Source organism: Gadus chalcogrammus, chromosome 6 (genome assembly GCF_026213295.1).
Source record: "Gadus chalcogrammus isolate NIFS_2021 chromosome 6, NIFS_Gcha_1.0, whole genome shotgun sequence".
Taxonomy (NCBI): domain Eukaryota; kingdom Metazoa; phylum Chordata; class Actinopteri; order Gadiformes; family Gadidae; genus Gadus; species Gadus chalcogrammus.
Genome location: NC_079417.1, coordinates 9,239,011 through 9,263,184, shown reverse-complemented (window position 1 = coordinate 9,263,184; position 24,174 = coordinate 9,239,011). Strand labels below are relative to the sequence as shown.

The following is a 24,174-nucleotide window of genomic DNA, read 5'->3' as shown; positions in this document are numbered from 1 at the left end:
TTAACGCAGTCATTCCCAGACACACTCGAGAAGTTGGAAAAAAATACACAATTTAGGTAGACTCGTATGAAAATATTTTATGCATCCAATTTATACATCTTATGCTCCATTCGTGACTAGGGGACAAACATTGTAACACTTTATTTAAAATTGTATACTCTTTAGATATTTTCATTAGTCATTCATTATAATAAAAAACTAAACAATAATTACATCATGTAGTTCATGTAGTCGAAGGTGATTCACATGAACTCTCCGGAACAATGAAAAAACACATTATTGGCATGAAAAATGTACGTTGCCGAATACGTTTAATTACATTTAAAAGCGAAAAGAACTGGGTCGGTATAATAAAATATGCAAAAGCTTAATATAAGATAAATATAACGAGCTATAAATTACAAGAAATCCAAAAAAAACGGTGTAATATGAAATAATATATTATATTTGATATTATATCATATTTGCTATTGTTTTGCAGGAGGATAAAACAAGGGCGAATATAAAATCCAATAAAATAAATTGAAATAAATATCTAACAAAATAAATGCATAATTTGCATACTTTGTAACTGAATTTTATGTTGTTAAATAATCCGTTTGCGTTTCCGTTAGCTCCTCCCACTCGGTGAATGAAGCCAAGCTAGTCGGCTCATTCGCTAGTATCGCTGCTAGTGCTGCTAACCTCCAAGCTGCAGAACCGCGCAGTCGGTGCAGTGTGTCGTTCGTGAGTTGCGAGGTGAATCTAAATATATAGCCTCAGGAGAAGAAAAAACACGTCCGACGTCCCCTGTGCGCTTTGTATACTGAGGCTCAAACCGCTAACGTTGACGGAGAAACACTCCGGAAAGTGCTTATTACTTACTGCGTCGTTTGACAGCTAACACTAGCTAGCACCGTTAGCGGTTCCACCGGATCAAAACAAAGCACACAGGACTGAGAAGTTGAGGTTCCTACTGTCACTTACAGACTCAGTGTCGAGATCGGTGTTGGGTGGATGTACGTTTCCGAGATCTAGCCACAGTGTGCAATTGCAATTGCTGCAACGTATTGTTAAAAGGAGCTAGATTGACACAGCAACAGTGAGTATCAGCACATTTAACAGATTCGTGCTGATCCATCCTTCGCTGGTTAAACTCCATATCCAAAGTTGCCTCCAACCTCCACAACTCAATGTCTGAAAAGAGTTCATCGTCTGGATCAGATGAGGACGTGGACCCAGAATCCGGGCCGCCTGTCGAACATGGAGGAGTCCTCAGCAAGGTAAACTTATATCCATTTGATGGTCCCTACTGTGATGCATGGAACCCGCTACTTAAACTCGCTTCCTGTAGGATAATTGCTCTGACAAATAAGGTTGGCATGCTGTCTGGTTTTCTCTGATCAGCGGTATAAGTTCTGCTTACTTGCTATATATTATACAGAGTATTTATATTAGTGCCTCGTCGTTTTATTCAGTTTCCATTAATACACTTGTGTTTTGTGTTTCCCTTTTTTTAATAGTGGACTAACTACATCCATGGATGGCAGGACAGATGGGTGGTGCTGAAAAACAACACTTTAAGTTATTACAAGTCAGAGGATGAACGGGAGTATGGCTGCAGGGGCTCCCTCTGCCTCAGCAAGGCCATCATCACAGTAAGTGTCTGACATGGATAACGGTGGGCATGTGACTAGTCAGTTGCATTGGAGGAAGTGAATGGAGTTCAGAATGTCATTACATGTGAAGAAAGAGGGTGCAGGCTTGACGCCTTCATCCAAAAAATGCTTTTTAAAAAATATATATTTATACTCCTACCTGTTTGTCACTAAATGTTTTGATATTGTCTACTTGTCTGTTTCTATTGTTAACACCTTGAGGGATACTTCCTTGCAGTCCTTTAATCCCAAAGATTGAAAGATAAATATTAACCATCATGAAACCATTGATAAGATCACTATTGGGATATAGAGAGCCCTTTACTTTGGCTCACCAGAAAATTCTTGTTTAAAACAAAACCACTAAGCAAAGTAAACTTAAAATTCTTGCAATGTTGTAGTTATTACACAAGCTAGCTTCCTCTTGTCATACAAGATCACACCACACACTGGTCACTGTTCAGTGCTTCTGGTTCTACCCAAAGGACACTGTCGTCTCTCTATGAAGGCCTCCTGGTGGGTCGATAGCTGAAATCCCACACCCTGGTTAAACATTTGCCATTCTCGTAGAGCATGCCATAACTCAGTACAGAGGCCAGAGAAACCTTATTACTGTGATTTTGCAATAGGTTTAAAGGGCTCAGTCAGCTCACTCGCTTACTTCCCGAAATGGAACCTTCTCTTTGGTCTTTGGTCTTTCGAGGGACTATTATGACATTTTGCGCAGTCCCAAATGGATCCCCAGATTAAGCGTATGCTTGTGGGTTGTACTTGCCACTGTGACCGAACTAAAGCGGTGCAACCTGTTTGTTCTTGCTTATCATCAAGCTAGTATAGTCTGAAGCTAAAAATCAGTGCTGCTTGAAGAGACAATGCCAATGCTATTAGAGCTGAGGAATGCAGGAACAAGGCTCTGCTTTTCCTCCTGCTCAACACTAGTCACTTCCAAGTCCTACCTTGAGCGCAGGTTTCTTGTTAAATTTGGGCACAGGTTACTTGTTAATCTCAGTCTAGACATCCGTCTAGACTGAGATTAAATTCTCAACACTCCTATATGTGCACAGCACACTTAATTAGCAATTTGACATTGTTGCTTTAATTATAATAAAATTTAATGGATGAATCAGCAAAAGCTGTAACAAAGAGTGGAGCTAGCATAAAACAGAAGTCACAACGAACAGATGATTTCCAGGTTTCTAAAGAGCCACCTCTTTCCGTGTTGTCAAAGATGTTGCAGTCAGGAATCAGTGGCCCATGCAATGGAACACAGAGGTCTCCAGGTGTACCCTCTTAAAGAGACGACACTGGCGAAGGGAGAGAGAGGATCACAAACTGCTTCGTAAAACTGTTTGTTTATTGGCCGTGTCCGATGCAATCCTCTACTGGGGTGCTTTAGTAGCCTATGCTTCTCTGAGAGAACCACGTAGCTAAAGTGCATCACACGTGGTTCGATGTGAAGTTAGGGCCTGTTATTACAGGCCCTACCCTCATTGTCAAGGTTTAGAATGGTTACAAATTGTATCTTCTGTATTCTATTACTATGGGAAACTGTGTCTTAGATGGTTGGAAACAGAATGTTTAAAGGATTGCAAACAAATGTCAGATTTGTTCAATAATAAAAGCAAGTGCTGTGTATGTGTTGCCAATGGCAACAAATAAGACAGTGGGTCACTTGGCAAACCTAATTAAACAGCAAGGCACGATCAGCTGCTGTTCAGCTCTGTCAGGGAGGGACGTGCCGTTGTACTTTACACCCTGATGAGATCAAGCGCTCCTTGGGTTGGTCAAACTCCACTTTCAGAGTGAACTGTAAGAATCCACTGCACACGTGAGGTCATAGATTCCTGAGTGGGATCTGGAAGAAGGGCAAGTGAGAGAGGCGGATAAAGAGTCGGGCGGGGGAGGGAAATAGTTTTCAGGGCTTGGCTCAGCGGCAGGAGGAAAAGTCATGGCGACCCCCTTTTCAGTACAGCTCACAAGCACCAATCAATAACAACGGTACACCGAAGGGTACACCGTAGGGCCATGACTCAAACGTCCTGCTACGCCTCAACAGCAAGCCCGGATTATTTATCTCATGGGAACATTCACCTCTTTGTGTTATTTGTTGACCCTGGTACTTTACAATGAGTGTGAGGCAGGAGCGAATACGCTTGGGTCTCGAGAAAGTTATGAGTGGTTACGTCTGGAGGAGCATGGACATCAGTTTTCAATTACGCCTCTTGTTATTTGTGTGGGACAGGGACTGTGTGATAGAATCCATCTGTGTCAAGAATGTGTCACTTTGTTTAATAATATTTACCCCAAAGCGCTTATATCATATTGCATTATTTTTTTGTTTGGTTGTTGCCTTTACTAAACCTCCACATTTTCTTCATTCTGAAAACGGGCGTAGTACCACATTGAGTCATGTTATATAGTCATCCTATATGGAATAGAGTTTCTTGAGTTCCATGAGCCCTGATATTAACAAAACACCCTTTCCTCCTCCCCACAGCCTCACGAATTTGATGAGTGTCGTTTTGACATCAGCGTGAATGACAGTGTCTGGTATCTCCGGGCAGAGGACCCCGACCACAGACTGCACTGGATCGATTCCATTGAGTTGCACAAGGTGAGAAGAAACACACGCTTTACTTCCTGTGCCCTGTTCATATCTGTCTTTCATTGGCCACCGGCCGGCATTATGCTTCCTCGTTTTGCCAACCAAGTGTTGAGTATGGGCCTTGTGTACACTTTGGCAGTACATCGGATTTCAACAACCTTTGAGTCACACTCAACACTGGATATGGAGGTGTCGGAATCTAGTGCCACTGATGCTTTCTTTGTTGCCTGTCCAAACAAATGCAATCTACATTTCCCGTCTCTGAAAAGGGCAAGTTTTATCTTGTATTTGTCTGCCTTTTATCTTATTGTTACAGGGAGATACACACTCTTTATGCTATGTTTGATAAGCCTGTTTGCATCGTCATGGCTCAGGTGGGGCTCCTTTAGGTCTGTCACACATGCACTGTAGGCCGGACAATCTCCGGATATTATCCGTTGGGGCTGTACACCAGGCCCCTAGTGTAAAGTCTGGAGGATCGGAGAGCCAGAGAATTCACAACGAGCCAGTGGTCGTGTCTATGCCGTTAATAATAGGACTGGCGTGAAACCGGGAGCACCGAGCGTAGTTGATTCGTCCTTTTCCCATCTTGCCTGTATTATGCATTCCAACCATTTTCTGCTTTCCACTCTTCTGTTGATATGCAGATACGTCTAAATAAATGCAGTATTGATATCACCGCTAAAAGAGTTGTAGTTTGAAGCTTCACCCGTGAACTTCGATGTGTTGTAAACAAAACACTACGACTTCCGCTGCATCCTTTTTGCGTCACCTTCTGCCTCCTACACGCTCTAGCCAGGCGACACCCCTCGTCTTTAAGTACACAGAGTATCTCCTGTATGTGTGATACACGTCTCATGCTGCTTATCTCTGGTTGTGTGTTTTGTATGTGTGAAAGAGCAACTCCGGATCATCTCTGGACCTGATTCTCCAGAGTTTATCCGGAGTTCATGCGTGAAAGGCCAACTAGTATGCTGGAACCACAGAGGGTATCTGCTGTGCGTCATTCAGGGTGTGGTCGGAGCTCCGTTTAGGAATGTGAAAAGGCCACAACCCATCGACATGGGAATGTTGGGAATCTAACGGGGAGTGTGGGAGTGGGGGATCTGTAGTCATCTGAAACCTAGTGGTGCAATCTCCTCCTAGACGTGGATGCAAGGTTAGAGATGTCATGAAAAGCCATTCCTAATGTTTACTACGTAACATGATGCATTACCAGAAGATTAGCTGATGACAAGTTGTGGAAGGAATATGATTTGGGATGCATTTCATTAGGTCATTCAAAAGTGAAAAGACACACAAGCCAGCCGTGTGTTAACCTATTGCATGCCTGTATAATGGGGACTGTAAACATGTTAACATTGTTAGGAATTTATAAACGGATAAAAAAAAACTAAAACCATACTTGGTTGCATAAGTGAAGAATCCTATGGCAATATCAATATATTTGATGTCTTAAGTTTTCCAAGTATGTTTTGGATGTAACATTATTATCTTGGTGGCGCAATCTTTATGGCCCATAGGAGAGGCACTTAAGTGCAGTCCGTTTGTGTACTTTGACGTATGTTGACCTGTTGTGTAAACTGGGTTTGTGAGGTCCCCCCCCCCTCCCTTCCTCCCACATGCATAGATACCCAAAATGTAAAGCCCTTAGAGTGCCTTGAACGAGCTTAATAAACACAATTCATTATTATAAGTTTGTCTATTGAATCATCAGCAAGGGTCTCCAAACTGTTCCATTGGTTGCATTAGTCCAATACCATAAACCATGCTTAATCTGCTCATGCCACTATTGGAATGTAAACTATGTTCTAAATTCACGGGAAGTATCACCTGACATGATTATCAAACTAGTGATTCATGGGCTGTGACCCAAACAGCAAAGATCCTGCCTATTCAGGCACCATTCGGATGCAGGAGTCATCAAGTCATGTCTCTATTTATTATATATTTTTTAAATGCTGCCTGCTGAGAGGTCTCTGACTAGGCAGGATTCATAGGCAAAATTGACACTTTGTTTCTCAAGACATCCCACAAACCAGTGCGCACCGGTGGCACCACTGCTCTGCTTTGAAAAACAATCGCAAGCAGCTGCCCTAAGCTCATGTACAAATTTAAGTTATATGAGACGACACCACCCACAACAAATAACGCTCCTCTGATGAAACATGCAAATATTCGGTTATAAAGACCAACGCAGTTAGTCGGAATGACCAACAGGTGGTAGGATAACTGTTGTAACTGACGGAAGTCGACAGCATGATATCGGGACGCGTTGGAACGGGTTACTGCAAAAACACTGCCTCCAAACAATACTGCGTCGCCCGACAGCCATGCAGGAGTCGGCTGCCTTCTGTTCCCCACACAGCCCTGGTGTTCTGCTCCCCGGTCATTGATTCTATAAGCTGTCTTTCAATGACCGCTTCTCATGGCCGTTTGATTTCCAATGTGTTTATTTAGCAGATTAGACCTAAAAGAAGATTTAAGCATAGGGAAATCAGATCGATTTGCACGCAACCATAGTAATCAATCCTTCTCAGAAGGGCCGGTGTGAAGCAGTAGTGATTCCAGACGTTCTTACTGATGAGTGAGGGTTTGTTATTGAATACAGCCTTTCATGAACATGGTGTTTCTTCGCCATTGAATGGCCACACTTGCCACAGAGATGGGATAATACCAGGGGACTACCAAGTCCCTCCTCGCTGCCCTTAAAGAAATCTAACACTTCCTTGTAGATTTTCGCCACTCTCCTAAGCCCCTTTCACACAAGGTTCCCCTGTAAATTACGGGGATAACCTTTCAAGCATTGTTATGTTATTTTATTTTGTTATTTTATCATGGTGAGTGCTTTCAAATGGCTCGAGTGCCATTTCCAATGAAAACACATTTATTTAAATGTCAAATGTTAGTCATTAAAAATGGCTGGCTGCACGCAGAGCCCTTTGTGTGTGGGAGTGTTGGTGTGTGGGTGCGTTGCTGGACAGGGGGACACGATGATGTGTTCTTGACGAACAGGTTTTTTTTCGAAAGCCGTTAGATGTAAAAGTGGTTAGAATCTGGAGGGGTACAGCCCACATAGGTTCTCACACTTATGCACAGAATGACTGTAGTGGGGAAGTTCCAGACCACCATAGAAAGTTTACGAGTTCCCTTCAAACAGAGGGTACCCATGACCTAAACACAGATATACTGACACTCCTTAAACACACATACTCACATACAACTCGCATTACACAAACACAAAATAACATGAGCACACACATCTGGACTCCACAAACTCGAATAAACCATTTCCAGGCCTTACACATTTATGTTTATGACTAGAAGATGTGAGATATTTCGTTCTGCAAGGCAGGCCGATTATACCGTGGCATTCCTGAATGAGAACAATTCTGATATTATCTTAAGGCTACTCAATAAATTCATATTCTGCTTGTATTCTCACCACTTTTAGAGCTACATTTACAAATTCAGTTTCGGTGAATTTTAACCACATAATCCAACAGTCTTCTTTTTATAGGGCTGAATTAGAATGCCAATGGCATACAGAATCTGTAACCCAACACGTCCATCAACCCTTGGTCTGTTGACACATTGTGAGTTTTATTCTGATTCAATCACATCATAGCATAAAAAGAAGCAATGCACAAAGAGGCTGTGTATCCAGGTAACAGTTCTGCTGCCTACTCACTCCTTCTGTCTGGCTCTCTCTCTCGCTCTCTCTTCTCTCTGTCCATCTATTTTTCTCTCTCACTCTATATACTGGAGCCGTCTTAACTGGGAAATCTATTTGTCTCGTTCTTCATAGATTACACACACTGACTATCCTAATACACACAAAATTAGTTTGTTTATCTACTAATTCAGAAACGCACAAACAGCCACACATTCGTTGCTGGTTCTTGCATCAATGGAGTTTTCTCAACGGCAAAAACTGGCTGTTTCACGCAACAGGGTGGGTATGTTTTATTTGGTGTGTGTGTGTGTGTGTGCTTCAGTGCTGAGTGCATGCAGAGCTGCATCATTGCTCTGCTGAGGAGCGGCAAGTCTCTTCTTCCCTCGCTGTTTTTCCCGATGACTTATTTATCCTTCTTCCTCATTCCTTTCTTTAGAAGAGAGAAAGAAATCCCTTTCTTGATTTTAATTTGTGTTTCCCCATACTAGCCCCTCGTTCCGTCTCTCCCCCTCCCCGTCCCCGTCCCCGTCCCCAACTGATCCCTGCTGTCTGCCTCGGATGCGGGGGGGTCTGGAGCGCGAGTAGCCTTCTCCTCTCCTCTTCCTCCTTTCTTCCCTCAGCAGGGTGTGTCCAGAGGAGCTGGGAATACTGGATTTATAGCGCACCATTATTTTGCAAAGGGGGCCGAGTTGGGGGGTAGCTGCCGGGCCATGCTTGGGCTAGGTAGCCGTCGGGACTGGAGCAGTGCCCTGCTGTGCTTTGGCTGCTGGAATGGCCGAATGGTGGGCTTCTAGCATGTTAGCATGCTGCTAGCTTGCATTTACTCACTCATTTGTGCCTTTTTTTTTTTCGTTTCCCTTTTTGCATAATTAGTTTTCATCACATATAATCTTCCTTCATGGGGATTTTTGGATGTATTGCAATCAGGTGTAGGTTCATTTGCATGCCGCCTCTCGTTTGGGTAACGATGCATGCCACTTTAATGGCATGCATCTGCAAAGATGAATTTAAATGCTGAGTGATAAGTTGTTTTTCTCCCAGCTGGATTATTTATGAAAGAGTATATGGACTCTGTGATGATTTCACGGGATGTGCAAACTACTGCTAAGTAGCTGTGGTCCGCTACTCAGCCATGATTTTAATGTATTGTGGGCAGTTTTTTGTGCTTGGTTTGCCACATATTTTTCTATGCATTAAATGTTAATGTATTGATGTATACTATTATGTCAACCATCTTTAGCTGGAGTAAGGGCTTTAGGTAAAGTATGGAGAGGGCTATTTTTGGGACTTTCAGCTTTGTTATGATCAGAAAAGTATCCTTAATTTGTAGAAGTGTGTGATTGGGTAATTTGTATTGTGGTGTTTCATGCCTAAATTGTTTCATTAGATATTGCTGTGAATATGACACACTGCAAATTATACTGGACAAGTGGTAACAGCTAATGGATGTGTGTTAATAGCCTATTCATAAGGGCTTGACAGATCACATTAAGGAATAAACCCGTTTGCAAACAGGGGTAGGCATTGGCTGATTCTCCTACCAACAATACTTTTACGTTATTGCGATTACAAATTGGGTTGTTTTACTCTTTACAACACTGAATGCCAGATTAATCAATGCAGGAAAATCTGATTTTGAATGGGATGAGGCTAAACCAATAGCCTTAACCCTGCAAGTATCTCAGGCAAAATAAGAAATAAAAAAATATCACACCTTGGTCAATTGAATTGTACCAGGTTATACAGCACTTACCTGTGAAACGACAAACAAATCAACCAAACTTAAAGTATTCTATTCTTCCCCAATATATATCAAACAATGTGGTTTTCAGTAACCAACACCCCCATTTTCCATTGCTGCATTATGCATGTATATCCATTTAGCTAGTTTTCCCCCAGCGGTCTATGTGAGCCTGTACCACACCACCTCCCCCTGAGATGATGAGATCATGGGACTGCTTCGGGCCGTGAGGAGGCTTATGTGTGGCGTCTCGTGTCAGTCACCTGAAGGCCTGCCTGCTTTTCTGGCTCAGTTGATACTAACTTGTTTTCCTTAGAGATGCCCTGAGCTCCCAGGCCTTCTGTTGTGATCCTCACAAAGACCTGGCTGTGTAACGCCGTTGGCCAGATAAGTAGGAAGGATGGGGTCACAGAGAGGCTGGTATTTAAGGTCCATCCAGAGCCAAGTCTAATTAACTCTCTGAAACCCCAGACTCGTGCAACCATCTTAAATATGCAAAGCAACTCGAATACTGTGTTAATGTGTTGTAATCCAACCATGGAGCATGGTTTTGGTATGAGTCGCTTAGCATGAATGCCCCAAAGGCCTTCCCATGCTGGTGTTTGGCTAACATGTTACATCATGACTTTCTAACTCTGACAGTTAGCCCTAAAGCGGTGTGTGTGTGTGTGTGTGTGTGTGTGTGTGTGTGTGTGTGTGTGTGTGTGTGTGTGTGTGTGTGTGTGTGTGTGTGTGTGTGTGTGTGTGTGTGTGTGTGTGTGTGTGTGTGTGTGTGTGTGTGTGTGTGATCCTGCCCTCGTGAATATAGTGTTTTTCTGTTTCGGGTGTGCCCTGCTCTTGTAGATAAGGTTTTTCCTGAATGGCGTTGATGGGCTACATCAACGCCACATGGTTCTCTAACCATGACGTACCCTCTCCTATCACATCAACTATTTTGGTCCTTTTCCCCTAATTGTGTGGATGTCGTTTTAACGCACACTGGTCCACCCCTCTATCGACAGTGCTGGACATCCTCGCCTCGTGGTCTTTTCCAATATCCACATCCAGAAATCAATGCTTCCTCTAGTGCTACGTCTTATCTGTTGTGTTCTGCTTTGCTGTGACCCTCGCCCGGTGTCGGATGCACTTTCCTCACCTACGCACTCAATTCCCCCCCCCCCCTCCCCTTTTCTGTCATATCCGCCCTGTCTAATGATGTAATTTTCACATTTCCCCCTCCTCCCTGTGGCTCCATCTCTTCCTCTCCGAGCGCAGGCTGAGTCAGGCTACGGTTCGGAGACTAGTCTGAGGAGGCATGGCTCCATGTTGTCCCTCACCTCCGCCGCCAGCGCCCTGTCGGCCACCTCCACCTCCTCCTTCAAGGTACGGGGAACCCCACGGGGAGGAACCAGAGTGTATATCCGTCGTCGGCGTGCTTCTGAGACGGCGTCCACCTGCTTATCCTGTCGAGTCAATTCCTCACCCTCTCTCGTTCTCTTGTTCTCCCTTCCTCCCCTGTTCAATCGATTTCCTCCCAGCAGGGCCACAGCTTGCGGGAGAAGCTGGCTGAGATGGAGACCTTCCGGGACATCCTCTGCAGACAGGTGGACACCCTGCAGAAGTACTTTGACTCCTGCGCCGACGGCGTGTCCAAAGACGAGTTCCACCGTGACAGAGGTAGGCCCCTCACCGTAGCCCCGGGGCCCCTCCCCGTGACTCACCGTAGCTCAGGGGGACCTCACCATAGCTACAGGGCCCTCACCGTAGCTCTGGGGCCCCTCCCCTTAGCTCTGGGGCCCCTCCCCTTAGCTCAGGGCCCTCACCTTAGCTCAGAGGACCCTCCCCTTAGCTCTGGGGACCCTCCCCTTAGCTCTGGGGACCCTCCCCTTAGCTCAGGGCCCTCACCTTAGCTCTGGGGACCCTCCCCTTAGTTCAGGGCCTTCACCTTAGCTCTGGGGCACCTCCTCTTAGCTCTGGGGCCCCTCACCCTAGCTAAGGGCCCTCACCATTGCTCTGGAGCCCCTCAACTTAGCTCTGGGGCCCCTCCCCGTTACTAACCGTAGCTCAGGGCCCCATCCCCGTAACTAACACTAGCTCAGGGGGCCCCTCACCATAGCTACAGGGCCCTCACCGTAGCTCTGGGGCCCCTCACCTTAGCTCAGGGCCCTCACCTTAGCTCAGGGCCCTCACCGTCGCTCAGGGACCTCACCGTAGCTCAGGGCCCTCACCGTAGCCCCGGCCCTATACCTTAGCTCAGGGCCCTCAGCGTAGCTCGGGGGCCCCTCACCATAGCTCTGGGGCCCCTCACCTTAGCTCAGGGCCCTCAGCGTAGCTCTGGGGCCCCTCACCTTAGCCACAGGGCCCTCAACGTAGCTCTGGGGCCCCTGACCGCAGCTCTGGGGCCCCTCACCTTAGCTCAGGGCCCTCACCGTAGCACTGGGGCCCCTCCCCTCAGCTCAGGGCCCTCACCTTAGCTCAGGGCCCTCACCGTAACTCAGGACCCTCACCGTAGCTCTGGGGCCCCTCACCTTAGCTCAGGGCCCTCACCGTAGCTCTGGGCCCCCCCGCCGTAGCTCTGGGGCCCCTCACCGTAGCTCAGGGCCCTCACCGTAACTCTGGGCCCTCACCTGAGCTCTGGGGCCCCTCAGCTCAGCTCCGGCCCTATACCTTAGCTTCGACCCAACCGTAGCTCCGGGGCCCCACTGTAGCTCTGGGGCCCCTCACCGTAGGTCAGGGCCCTCACCGTAACTCAGCGCCCCACACCTCGGCTGAAAAACCCATACCTCAGCTCCTGTCCCCTAACCTTAACCCTAACCTTCAAACTCATAATTCAGCAAGACTAAATGAAGTTTGTTTACTAGAATTCCTCTTCCCTGCTTGCTTGCAGTAGTGGAGGAGGACGAGGATGACTTCCCCACCACCACCCCTTCCACTGCCTCCACCACCACACGCCCTGACGGAGACTATGTGCACAACAACAACGGCAGCAAAGAGAAATGTAAGACCAATGTATTTATTTATTTATATTACTACTGGCAGGTAGACACAGAATGCTTACAATGTCAACAAGCAACAAGAAGCATTCTTTTATTGCGATGTGTGTGTCTCTCGGCTTTAACAATCACTCTGTCTTTGTGCTTTCTTCCCCTTTTCCTTTTGTCATTTCTGCCTTATTTCACCCCTCCTATTACTGGTTTCCTGTATCCATTTTCTCTTTAATTTTCTTGTTTGTTCATTATTTCTTTTGATTCTTTGTTCTCTCTCTCTCTCTCTGTCTGTCTCTTTGTCTCTCTCTCTCTCTTTTTTTTCCCCCCTCTCATGTGTGTACCTGTGACAGTGTTTCCGCCCGCCAGCCCTAAAGGGATCAATGGTATTGACTTCAAGGGTGAAGCCATCACGTTCAAGGCGACCACCGCCGGCATCCTCTCCACGCTCTCCCACTGTATCGAGCTCATGGTCAAACGAGAGGACAGCTGGCAGAAGAGGCTGGACAAGGTAGACACACACTCCCACAAACACGCTCACACACGCGCATCTACGCACATGGCTTGAGAAACGTCACTTGCAGGTGTTTTGTCAGGAACCACATTGTTGCCATCGACGGAAGGGGTAATCTGTTGTGGCGGATGTGTTTTTGGTGAAGACTAAATAAGAATAAGAATAAGAATACAGCAATAGTTTCCCAAGGTGTTGGGCTGTAGCACCATCTGAGCTCAAGAGCAGACAAGAACGCTTTCCCGGTGGCTCATTCAGGTGCAAGTCAGTGTACATAAAGCGGTCAAAGAGAACACAAACAAACGTCAAACATAATCTTCTATCTATCTTTATCTCTATAAACAGTTAATTAGTTACTTATTATATATATTTTTTATCAGCCATTATACTATTTAAATCTTCTACGCATAGTACAATTTGATTTCTGATCTACAGTATTTAGACAAACGGTGTGCCAGGGCCGCTTCATATGTATGAATGTTAGGAAGGTAATTTAGAGAGTACAGGTGCGAAATTCAGTGTCTCTGCCAACTAGAATCTGAACCTTCACCTCTGCTCCGAATGCCAGTAGCGTTTGTTTCGCGACCTCAATGGGCCTTTTTCGTATACTCATCGGTGTCGCGACCGAGGGACCAGCAAGCAAGGGGTGTGTGTGTGTGTGTGTGTGTGTGTGTGTGTGTGTGTGTGTGTGTGTGTGTGTGTGTGTGTGTGTGTGTGTGTGTGTGTGTGTGTGTGTGTGTGTGTGTGTGTGTGTGTGTGTGTGTGTGTGTGTGTGTGTGTGTGTGTCTCAATCCGCACAGAAAAAAAAAAAGCAGGATTTTGATGACCTAGACAAACACAAAACAGGTTGTACCTTCCCGTTTGGCACAGCCCTGCTGCCCGATGTACAACCGTTTTTTTGTCTAACTTGAATCTTCCCAGATGCAAACTACTATTTCCATTGACTGCACTGTGAAACACAGACAGGGTTGTGTGTGCGTGGGGGCAGGGTGCTACTTGTGTGTTGAGGTATTCTATTGGCTTCCAAGGTTGACATTTCATTCCTGATCGTCCCAGCCAGGATTGGAAACCGGTTTTTCTTTTTCTTTTGTTTTTCTCGAGGCACACTGCCCTACCCTAAACTATACAGATGGAGGAAAGCCTTTCAGGTCCTTTGAACCACTTAGTGTGCAACTAGCCAAGCTCTGGTATTAGCCTCTGGTGGGGGCGGCGGTGGCGGTAGCATTGCTGCGGATGGCAGCCAGAGGAAAGCTGAGGGAACTAAAGGATACAGAGGGGACTAAGGGGAGAATGACTGGCCGGACGTCCTGGTACAACTTCTTGAAGCCCTCGATACAATGGAAGACGGAGGCGGCGAAGTTCCAGACCCAGAACTGGGTCCCGTTTCAGTCTTGCAGCCGCTTCTTTACAGTAGGTCTCTACGTACAGCGGGCCCCGGGACCTCGTCCGCGTACTCGCGCTATTATAGCTTCAGAGGGGTGTGTGTGTGTGTGTGTGTGTGTGTGTGTGTGTGTGTGTGTGTGTGTGTGTGTGTGTGTGTGTCTACCTGCATTTGTGCGGTATGTTTGTTTTTAGGTTGTATTCCCATATGAACTATAATATAATAATAATTGTTATTCTTAGAATATGTTATATGAAATTTAATGGAACTCAATCTGCATAGGTTTCAACAAAGAGGGTGACACCTACTGCATACAATTTGACTCTGGTAGTGCCACATAGGTAACCTGAATATCATTGTCTGAAACCCAATTCCTACGGTGTTTGTATTTGGTTGATGGATTGAAATGACAAACCAGTTTGTCAATTCAAACAGTATCAGCCAATAGGGCTGGGTGGGTGGGTGTGGGTGGGTGTGGTGTGTGTGTGTGTGTGTGTGTGTGTGTGTGTGTGGTGTCAGAATAGTTTCGCTTGTTGCATTCGAGACGTTTACCTTCGTCATCGTCTGTAGAAAGCTGCCCACACGATTCCTTTGGCTCATGTGGGCTTTCTTGCCCATGTTACAACACCACTGTCATGTTCTTAATAGAGAGCATTAGACCAGTCTGTTAAAAAAACACAAGCTATTACAACTGCTGCCTGCATCTCGTTCAGTGACGGAGGCTAGTGCTGAGAAAGGGCGGAACGAACGCGTCTTCACCTACAGTCTGCCTTCTGGTTGTTTTGGGTTCGTCCATGCGTGGTGACTCTGCTCAACAGGCGGCAGTCATTGGCATTCTCGTAGTTCAAGCTGCACCCTGCGTCTTAAAACATTTTAAAACCGTCCCAGAATCAAACAAGCTGACTTGCCTGAAAGCAGTTCTCCAAATGTTGAATGTGTGTCTGGTCCTTGACTCCACATCTTCCCTTCGAGACGGGCAGGCACTACGTGTAAACGTAAAAAGACCCTGTTGTCTCACAAATGTTCTCTGCCGTGTCTTTTGGCGTCGTGTTCTCAGGAGCTGGAGAAGAGGCGGCGGGTGGAGGATGGCTACAAGTCGGCCATGAACGAGCTGAAGAAAAAGTCCCACTACGGAGGACCAGACTATGAGGCAAGGCCGCCGCGACCCCCCCCCCCCCGTTTCAGCGGGCGTACAAATCACTGAGCACGCTTCAAGGTCTCGTGGTCGGACAGTGTCGGAGGTGTCGCTCCGCTCCCACCGGTGCAGTGAGGCTGACGGCCATTTTGTCTCTTGTGGTCTGACAGGAGGGCCCCAACAGCCTCATCAACGAGGATGAGTTCTTCGACGCCGTGGAGGCCGCGCTGGACAGGCAGGACAAGATCGAGGAGCAGGTGGGTCAGGGGGGGGAACCTGATCTCTATGGACACACGCGTGCACTTTCTCGCTCTTTCACTTTCTCTCATAGATAAATTGTAAAAACAAGTGAATTGTTTTTTTTGCACCACTGACATGAAGACTAATAGACACAGAATGCTCCAGGCTTAGAATGTCAGTAAGAACTTAGGCGCTCATCCTATGCATCAGCCTTATTTACACCCCCCTCCCACCACCACCACCACCACCACCACCACCATCACCAACACCACCACCAACACCACACACTAATAACTGGTTCCTGTATAACGGTTCCTTTTTCTTTTTTTTTTTTTTCACTCCCTTGTTTGTTCGTTTATTTAGAGTCTCTCCCTCTCTCGCCCTCTTGTCCTGATTCTCTCTTGTTTACACTCTTCACCCCTCTCTCTCTGACACGAGAGAGAGAGAGAGAGAGAGAGAGTCTCCTGTCTGTCGGACCGCTGTGTGAGCCGCGGTGGGCCCCTGTTTGTGCCTGAAGCCTGTCCTGATCTCTGTCCCCGTAGTGTCAGTCGGAGAAGGTGCGGTCGCCACGCCTGGCCAGCGTGCCCCCGGGAGACGCCTACTCCACCATGGCCACGCACCGCTTCGCCGCCAAGGTACCCCACCCTCTCATCTCCGATGTCCCCATCTGTCCGGACCCCCTTCCCCCCTTTCTTCTGTTTTTTTTTTTCCGCTCTGGTCGTAACCGAGACCCTTCTGCGATCATGTTTCCATTCATCCATGCTTTCCTCTTCCCTTTGATAAAGCTGCCAACAATGCGGCCACGTAACTCTGTTGTTGTTGCAACCGTGGCTACGTGTCTGTGTCTCACGTAGCCCGGTTGAGTTCCCGCATACAAACATGCCCTTTGTTTGTTTTCGGGGAACTTTTTCGCAATCATAACTTATGTGGGGCTCTCGGGGTGTGATTGCTCCACTATCAACCCATTGGTGGAAGAGCTTTAAAACTTTGGTTCCTCTCTCTCTCTCTCCCCCCCCCCCCCCCCCACTCCTCCCTCCTTCCACTCCGCCGTGTAGCCCCATAGCCCCTCCTCCTCCCTGTCCTCCATTGAGCTTGTCACTGCCTCGGAAGACATTCACAGATTCAGCGGCCAGGTACTGTTCCGTGGCACGTCCCAGAGCCCCGGCCGGACTGTCCCCACCGGCCCAGGAGCCACCCTGCCGCAGTCCGCATGAGATCCCCAGCTACTAACACGTCTCTCCAGGACGGCCGTAGATGGGTTATGGGACGGACGGTGTATTGATTGGATTTTTTTGGTATCCATAAAAGAAAATGCTGATTTAGCCAAACAGGATTTTTATTTTATTTCACGAGGAGGGCCTCCTGGAGAGAATGACTTACCGTTATGTCCCTGCTGTGTATCTGCTGGCCTGCGTCGATCCGCTGCTGAGCTCAGCAGACGCTGCATGGCTGAGCTCTGGTGAAGTCCTTTCACTCGCTCCCCCCCCCCCCGCACGACTCCAACTCCTGAATGGCAACCTCAGCATGAGAAAGCATGGAGCCGGCCAGCCCCGTGCGCACACAGGATGCATCGGATAGAAAGTCCTCCTGTGGGTCTAGTTTAGATCTCCGATGTCCCCTCTGTACCCGATAGCAGCACAGGATGTTCTTTAGACGTGTATCGTTTGCCCCTTTTTGTCTGTTGTTCAAATAGTTCTGCTTCAATCAATGTAGCGATCTGATGGCAATTATTAAGCTCCTCCCAAATGTCTCTGAACAGTTTTTCACCGGTTACTGTGTGTGTGTGTGTGTGTGTGTGTGTGTGTGTGTGTGTGTGTGTGTGTGTGTGTGTGTGTGTGTGTGTGTGTGTGTGTGTGTGTGTGTGTGTGTGTGTGTGTGTGTGTGTGTGTGTGTGTGTGTGTGTGTGTGTGTGCACCAGGTGGAGGAGAATGTGGAGAACCACATGACCTACTCGCTCCAGGACATGGGTGGGGACGCCAACTGGCAATTGGTGATTGAGGAGGGCGAGATGAAGGTGAGGAGGACGACATCGTCGTGGGCGCGGATCATAAGACCATAGAACCCGAGTCTCAGTTCTCCTGTTTGAAGTTTGAAATTTTTATGATAACTTACCATCTGGTTACAAATTGCAAGAAGCGGGGAAACTCAGGAGTTCTGTAGCCTTCAGTACGGGAAGAAAGGGAATCGTGCAGCAGGTCTGTGAGAGGAAACGCCTGGCAGAAAGTGTCTGGCGGCTCACAGATGTGCTAAGGTGATCACGTGTTTGGCTGGCGGTGAGCGCTCTCGCTGCCGTGTCTGGTAGCCCTGGAAGGGTGTGTATTGATCCCCGGGCTATGTAATAATTCATGAAGACAGCTGTTCTCTACCCCCGTGAATACCACGCCGCTTCCGAGCTGGAGGACATGTCGTGTGTGATCTGTGCTTGCTGCTTGTTCGTATCGCTTTTTCAGCGTCGGGTAGAGCCGCGACTCGAGGCCGCCCTAGAGCCGACACCTGCACGGGCCGTGCGTCGTGTCTCGGTGGTTTGATCGTCTAACCAACAATGGTTATAGATCCTCCTCGCCCTATCAAAGCATTATTTAATCAGCGACATCATTAGCGACTTTATTACCATCAAAATAACTAGACCCACCCTCAGACAACAAACGTAAGGATGAAGGATAACTTTCAAAGTCATGGCAGGATGGGTTTGGAAGTACGGCTTGAAACTCTCCGCACAGAATGTGCCCGTAAAATCCAACCTGTTGTCGAGGACTAGTCGTTGAAAGTCCGCTCCCTTGGTGGGCCCGACTGGTCCACGTGTGACCCTGTCTCTCCTGGCTGCGTCTGCTCCAGGTGTACAGGAGGGAGGTGGAGGAGAACGGCATCGTCCTGGACCCTCTCAAGGCAACGCACTCGGTGAAGGGCGTGACGGGCCACGAGGTCTGCCACTACTTCTGGGACACGGCGGTCCGACTAGACTGGGAGAGTGAGTCTCACTGCGTATAGTCCTAGTTAAAACTGTGCCATGAAGGAGACTCTGTTTTCAATGTTTTATGCATGTACTGCCTTTGCTACTGCACTTACTACGTATATCACCATGCCTGGCAAATAATGAATTCAAACCGATGACGGTGTACTCTATGTATTAAAATAGACCTGTATTTCCTCAGCCACCATTGAGAACTTCAACGTGGTGGAGACCCTCTCGGACAACGCGGTCATCGTGTACCAGACGCACAAGGTGCGACGCCCGCCTGCCCACCAGGTCGTCCCCTGTTCTGTCCCCTGGGCGTAGCTGACGGCCAATGGGTGTTGTTGTTTCAGAGGGTGTGGCCCGCCTCCCAGCGGGACGTGCTGTACCTGTCGGCCATGAGGAAGATCGTGGCGACGGACGAGAACGACCCCGACACGTGGCTGGTGTGCAACTTCTCTGTGGACCACGAGAACGCCCAGGTAGGCTGGGTGCACGGCGCCAGAGCCGCACGCCGCAGACGCACTTAGTGTTGCCACAGCACTGTACCGTGTTCAGGTTAGGCTGGGTTCACGACCCCAGACCCGCATGCTGTGACCCGCTTTGGGCCTCGTCCTATAGTATTACCGCAGCACTGTACAACACTGTACTGTGTTCAGGTAGGACTGGACTGTGCTGAGCTGTGTGTGATGTAGATGGAGTGCATGTTCCTCGCTTTGTCTTTGCTCTATGGAACAGATGGATAGATCACATATGAAGATGCCTGGCAATCTGATAAAACCCTGTACATTTGGGCCTTTTGAATTTTGAATGGATTATAGCGATTACATGTGCTTATGATTACAACAAATATGCTTTCTTTGTGTCCATTAACTTGGATTTTAGGATTTGGACTGATTTGCACAGAAGTGTTTCTTGTTTGCAAATTTTGAGCTTGATTATCTAGGCTTAGGGCTTATGAAATATTTTGTAGCTAGCTTTGTCTCTAAAATCCTGAGTGCTTAGGGTGTTGTACTTGCTTAAACACATCTGTATTCTAGTGAGCAAATTGCGCCCTCTTCTGGTTCTGAAATGAAATTGTATGTGAAATGTAATGGTTTTTTTATGCATCAATCGTAAGCCAGTCTATCTTGGTGTCAATCGAAACCCTTGTTTTGTCTACAGCCCACCAATCGCTGCGTCCGGGCCAAAATCAACGTGGCATTGATCTGTCAGACGCTGGTTAGCCCGCCAGAAGGGGATAAGGAAATCAGCAGGGACAACATCCTGTGCAAGATCACCTACGTGGCAAATGGTAAGTCATCCAAACAGGTTTTGAATAAACAAAGGTGGCTGAACATTGCCTTTGTACTAGGTCACACTGTGACCCGCCACATGCAAAAAAATAACAGTACACCTCACTGTTTCCTTTTTGGTTTCAGCATGTTCTTGTTGAGTGTAGTGTAGCATATATTATGTATACAGTTCTTTATCAAAGTAACGCTTCTAGGATGCTGGACTTTGAATGTGTCTTGTTATAGGGCTCAGCCAAGATGCCACGGTCTTTGTTTTTGTGTCTTGTTAAAGGGCTCAGTCAGTGCTATGACCCTTGGTGTTTAAGTCTCTGGTTATAGGGTTCATTCAGAGTGCTAGTATCCTTGGGTTTGTCTTGTTATAGGGTTCAGTAAGGGTGCTTGGTGTTGAATGGGTCTTGTGGGCTCAGTCACAGTTCTAGGATCGTGTGTGTGTGTGTGTGTGTGTGTGTGTGTGTGTGTGTGTGTGTGTGTGTGTGTGTGTGTGTGTGTGTGTGTGTGTGTGTGTGTGTGTGTGTGTGTGTGTGTGTGTGTGTGTGTGTCTGTGTCTTTTCAGTGAACCCTGGAGGCTGGGCTCCGGCCTCGGTCCTCAGAGCTGTGGCGAAGAGGGAGTACCCCAAGTTCCTGAAGCGCTTCACCTCCTACGTCCAGGAGAAGACGGCTGGCAAACCCATCCTCTTCTAGACCCTGCAGGTGACCACCAGCTGTTCTCTCAAAGAAGATAAATGTAAAATAGACATATTTAATATGGAAAGAGCGAAGACTTGGGTGGGACTTCTGGAAAAAGTCACTTCCAAAGACCAAAAACGATATCACATGACATTAATGCCACATTTTGCTAGCTTGACAATTTTTTTGCAAGGCTCCAATACTTTTTTTTAATGACTGCGTTGGCAAACAATATCCTGGTTTCTCAATTCCTTTCTAACATGGAAAGAAATGTGGAAGTTAACCCTGAGTCCATCTTGACTGCTGCTTGATTAGGTTGAGAGCCGGCTACATTGAATGAACTCTACTCGTTCATTTAATTACGCAACTCTACTGGTTCATGGAATTAACTGTATCCTCTTTCTTTCAAGCATGAGGAAGTTGGAGGTCGCCCTTTGGAGAGATGACCTATCAAGATCAACAGGCTCTCCTTGAACATAGGAACCATTTGGTTAGAATGTCTACTCAGACTACATCATCCATGATACCATGCCAACCAGGAAGTCCACAGGATGACCTGTTTCATGGCTTTAACCCCATCTATAGATGCCATCCCAGCCAATGCAAATGGCCAAACATGGACACGCATTTGTATGTAAATTCAAGAATTTCTAAAGAAAAAAAAAGTTTTGGGAAGCAACACAATTAATTTGCTTTTTATTTTTGTTCTGTTTTTGTAAATTGTTTTTGTACATTTCCTATGATTACATAAACTCCTTAACTTGGATTTGCGTTGAACGACTAATATCACTGCTTCCTGTCTTGCTGCTATGGTGGCTACATGCTGGATAGAGGGTGGTAGAGGAGTGAGGCAGACTGGGAGCTCTGGGCCCTCTCCTCCTTGCCTTCCTCCGGTCCCTCTAGTGACGACTCAGCTTTAGTTTGAGGGAGGGGACGGAGCCTGACGCTTTGGACCGCTTTTTCTCGGAAATCTCTATATTTCTAGATTGTTTATCGATTCGCTTTCAGAGATCACTATGGGCACAGTGTATTGTACAGAAAACTGAGGAATTTTGCAAATGTGCATAAATGTGAATTGACTGTTGAATGGCTTTGAGTTTGACAGTCGGGTCCATAAGGAAAGGGCTTTGGGAGATTTTCAGGCGAGGTGGATGAGATTCACTTTGGGGATTTAATTAGTTGTCTTTGACATGGTTGAGTTTGATGATAATAAAATAGACATATGTAATATGTGGTTGGCTTTGGCCCATAGATACAACGGTTTAGTTGACTAATGTACCACCTACCACTCCTCCACATAAAGAATGGTGTTCACAGACTGTAAACTGTGTCTCGATAGCAAGCAAACCTCTTGATCACGCAAAGATGGGACTTCAGGTTGGATTGTTTTTCTCTGGGCGTGAACCGATTTGGGATGGACATGTGGCGTGTCCAATCCGGTGTCTCGGTTTGGGAAGCGGGGCACACCCTTGACTAAAAACCCCCTATTGCGCTTGTCTGGTTGTTTTGAGGTCGTAAGCAACAAGGTTTCCACTGGATTATCATGTCTGGCCCCCATGCACACAGACATCCTATAAACGACATTTCATGTAACACATAGTACTGTGTCAGCCTCTGCCCTTTGACTGTTAAAAATGCCCCCCCCAAATCAAATGCCTTACATATACCAGGAGGGGTCCCTGTAAAAGACCCGCTGGATGTCATGTATGTATGACCACCAGATGTGCATTGATCAACACTAAAATGAAGGGGTGGGGGGGTGGGATCGCGGGTTCACGCGTCAACATTTCATATCATTATACCTCAATGTGTTCAGTTGCTGTCGTATATTTTTTCCCCCCTAGCTTTTAAAATTCCAATCTTTGCAATCAGTAGGAATATATGGAATTAGGAATATATGTCCCAATCATCCAATCAGCTTCTTGGTGTTACGTGTTCAGAGAGACTCTGGATAATGGTTTGCTGCTGATTTAGAGGAGGAGGAGCTACATAAGCTGAAGAATGCATTTAGCCTTTTTAATTTTGATATCTCTGCAAGGATTCTACACACTTTGTATATTTCTAAGTTGTACATCAGAAGTGTTATTATTTGCACTAAATGTATTGCAATTGGACAATGTTCTGTAAATTAAAAAAAAATTGTTACACAACAGGAAATGTCTTTACTGTGGAATGAGTGTGTTGTTGAATTCTGCCTAATATTTGGTGTGTTTAAAACCACTTCATTGAGATGGTTGCATGCATGTACCAAATGAATGGACAAACAAAAACACATATTTTCAACCGTTTTATAGGACCCTATTCTCTATATATAAATACACATTGTCTTTACATTCAGCTATGTTTTTCAAGCAAAACAGTATAGCTATAGATATTTATATAATAAATTATAGTTCTAAAAATGACAGATGTGATCAAGCAATTCAACACAATTCAATGTCTTCACGAAGAGCTATTGGACAGCCTCGTATTGTGGGGCGCAGGCCTCGCTTTGTGGTGCAGTCGTACACTTCTCCAGGATCAAGTGATATGCTAAAATGAAGGCCTCATCATTCGTGACACAAACCTCATAAAAAATATTAAGTTCCACATCAAAATCACCTACAAAAAGTCTCATTATCTGTGCGTACTGAACTAGTGACGACATACAGAGCGGTTGTGTGCATATGTTAGAAAAAACAATTGAGAAAAAAGCTATTTGTGCATATTCACTCGTCCTTTGCTTAGACCGGGTAACCTCGTTTTACCCCGACACACTGAACGCCTCAGATCCAGGAAGTTACTGAACGTTGATGATAAACCAAACGTCCAGAGAGTCTTGCTCCACATAGGACCATCGAAACGGGTGCATGGCTACGCCTTGTTTCTTCCTGGTCACCACATCCTCTGTGCATGGTGGCCCCCTTTAAAACGGTGCATCCATTGAGAAGTCCTTCGCAAGGATAATGATGCAGAGCTGAGTCGCCCAATCACAACACACCGTCCGTGTTCGGCCTTGGTGATTGCTTTCAAAAGGCGGTTCATCCGTTGCGGCCGTCTTGTCTTTCTACTCCTTTATGAGGGTATTCACGGTGGCTTGAGTTCCTTTTTCCTGTGTGACAGTGCCTCCGTCCACCTTTGAACGAGGATGACTTCACGGATTCACTGTAAACATCCGGGAGAACAATAGGAGCAGCCATACTTTGACAAAACACTAGTCATCTCTTTCTCGTTTGCAGAAAGACGAAACAAGTGAATACAAATGTATTGGTTTTATACCTCTTGCAATATATTGTTTTTTTTCTCCTTTCTTCTTTAAACGCTCTTATCTTCGGATCATGAAAATAGTGTTTTGACATGTATATGTATAAAAGTGAATGGCATAGCACTGA

The 24,174-nt window shown here is 46.4% G+C and overlaps 2 protein-coding genes across 3 annotated transcripts in view; one reads left to right on the top strand and one right to left on the bottom strand.

Annotated features, from left to right (window-relative positions):
• The first annotated feature begins 643 nt into the window (after positions 1 to 643).
• On the top strand, positions 644 to 22,687 carry LOC130384873 (ceramide transfer protein-like). 2 transcript variants are annotated; one of them, XM_056593267.1, is made up of 18 exons: positions 644 to 1,262; positions 1,503 to 1,637; positions 4,135 to 4,251; positions 10,914 to 11,021; positions 11,180 to 11,315; positions 12,526 to 12,636; positions 12,976 to 13,133; positions 15,572 to 15,664; positions 15,820 to 15,906; positions 16,432 to 16,524; positions 16,945 to 17,022; positions 17,808 to 17,903; positions 18,725 to 18,857; positions 19,042 to 19,112; positions 19,196 to 19,324; positions 20,007 to 20,136; positions 20,691 to 20,827; positions 21,214 to 22,687. In XM_056593267.1, the coding sequence occupies exons 1-17, from the start codon at positions 1,173 to 1,175 to the stop codon at positions 20,816 to 20,818; spliced, it is 1,893 nt and encodes a 630-aa protein (XP_056449242.1). In that variant the 5' UTR covers positions 644 to 1,172; the 3' UTR covers positions 20,819 to 20,827; positions 21,214 to 22,687. The 2 variants fall into 2 exon arrangements, with proteins under 2 accessions (XP_056449242.1, XP_056449243.1); XM_056593268.1 differs by lacking the exon at positions 16,945 to 17,022 and having other exon boundaries at positions 645 to 1,262.
• Positions 22,688 to 22,944: 257 nt separating this feature from the next.
• pip5k1bb (phosphatidylinositol-4-phosphate 5-kinase, type I, beta b) overlaps positions 22,945 to 24,174 on the bottom strand; it is a 32,500-nt gene continuing 31,270 nt past the window's right edge. The window contains exon 15 of the mRNA XM_056593269.1: positions 22,945 to 24,174. This exon is cut by the window's right edge and continues 322 nt beyond it. The gene's annotated coding sequence lies outside the window, so the exon portion shown is untranslated.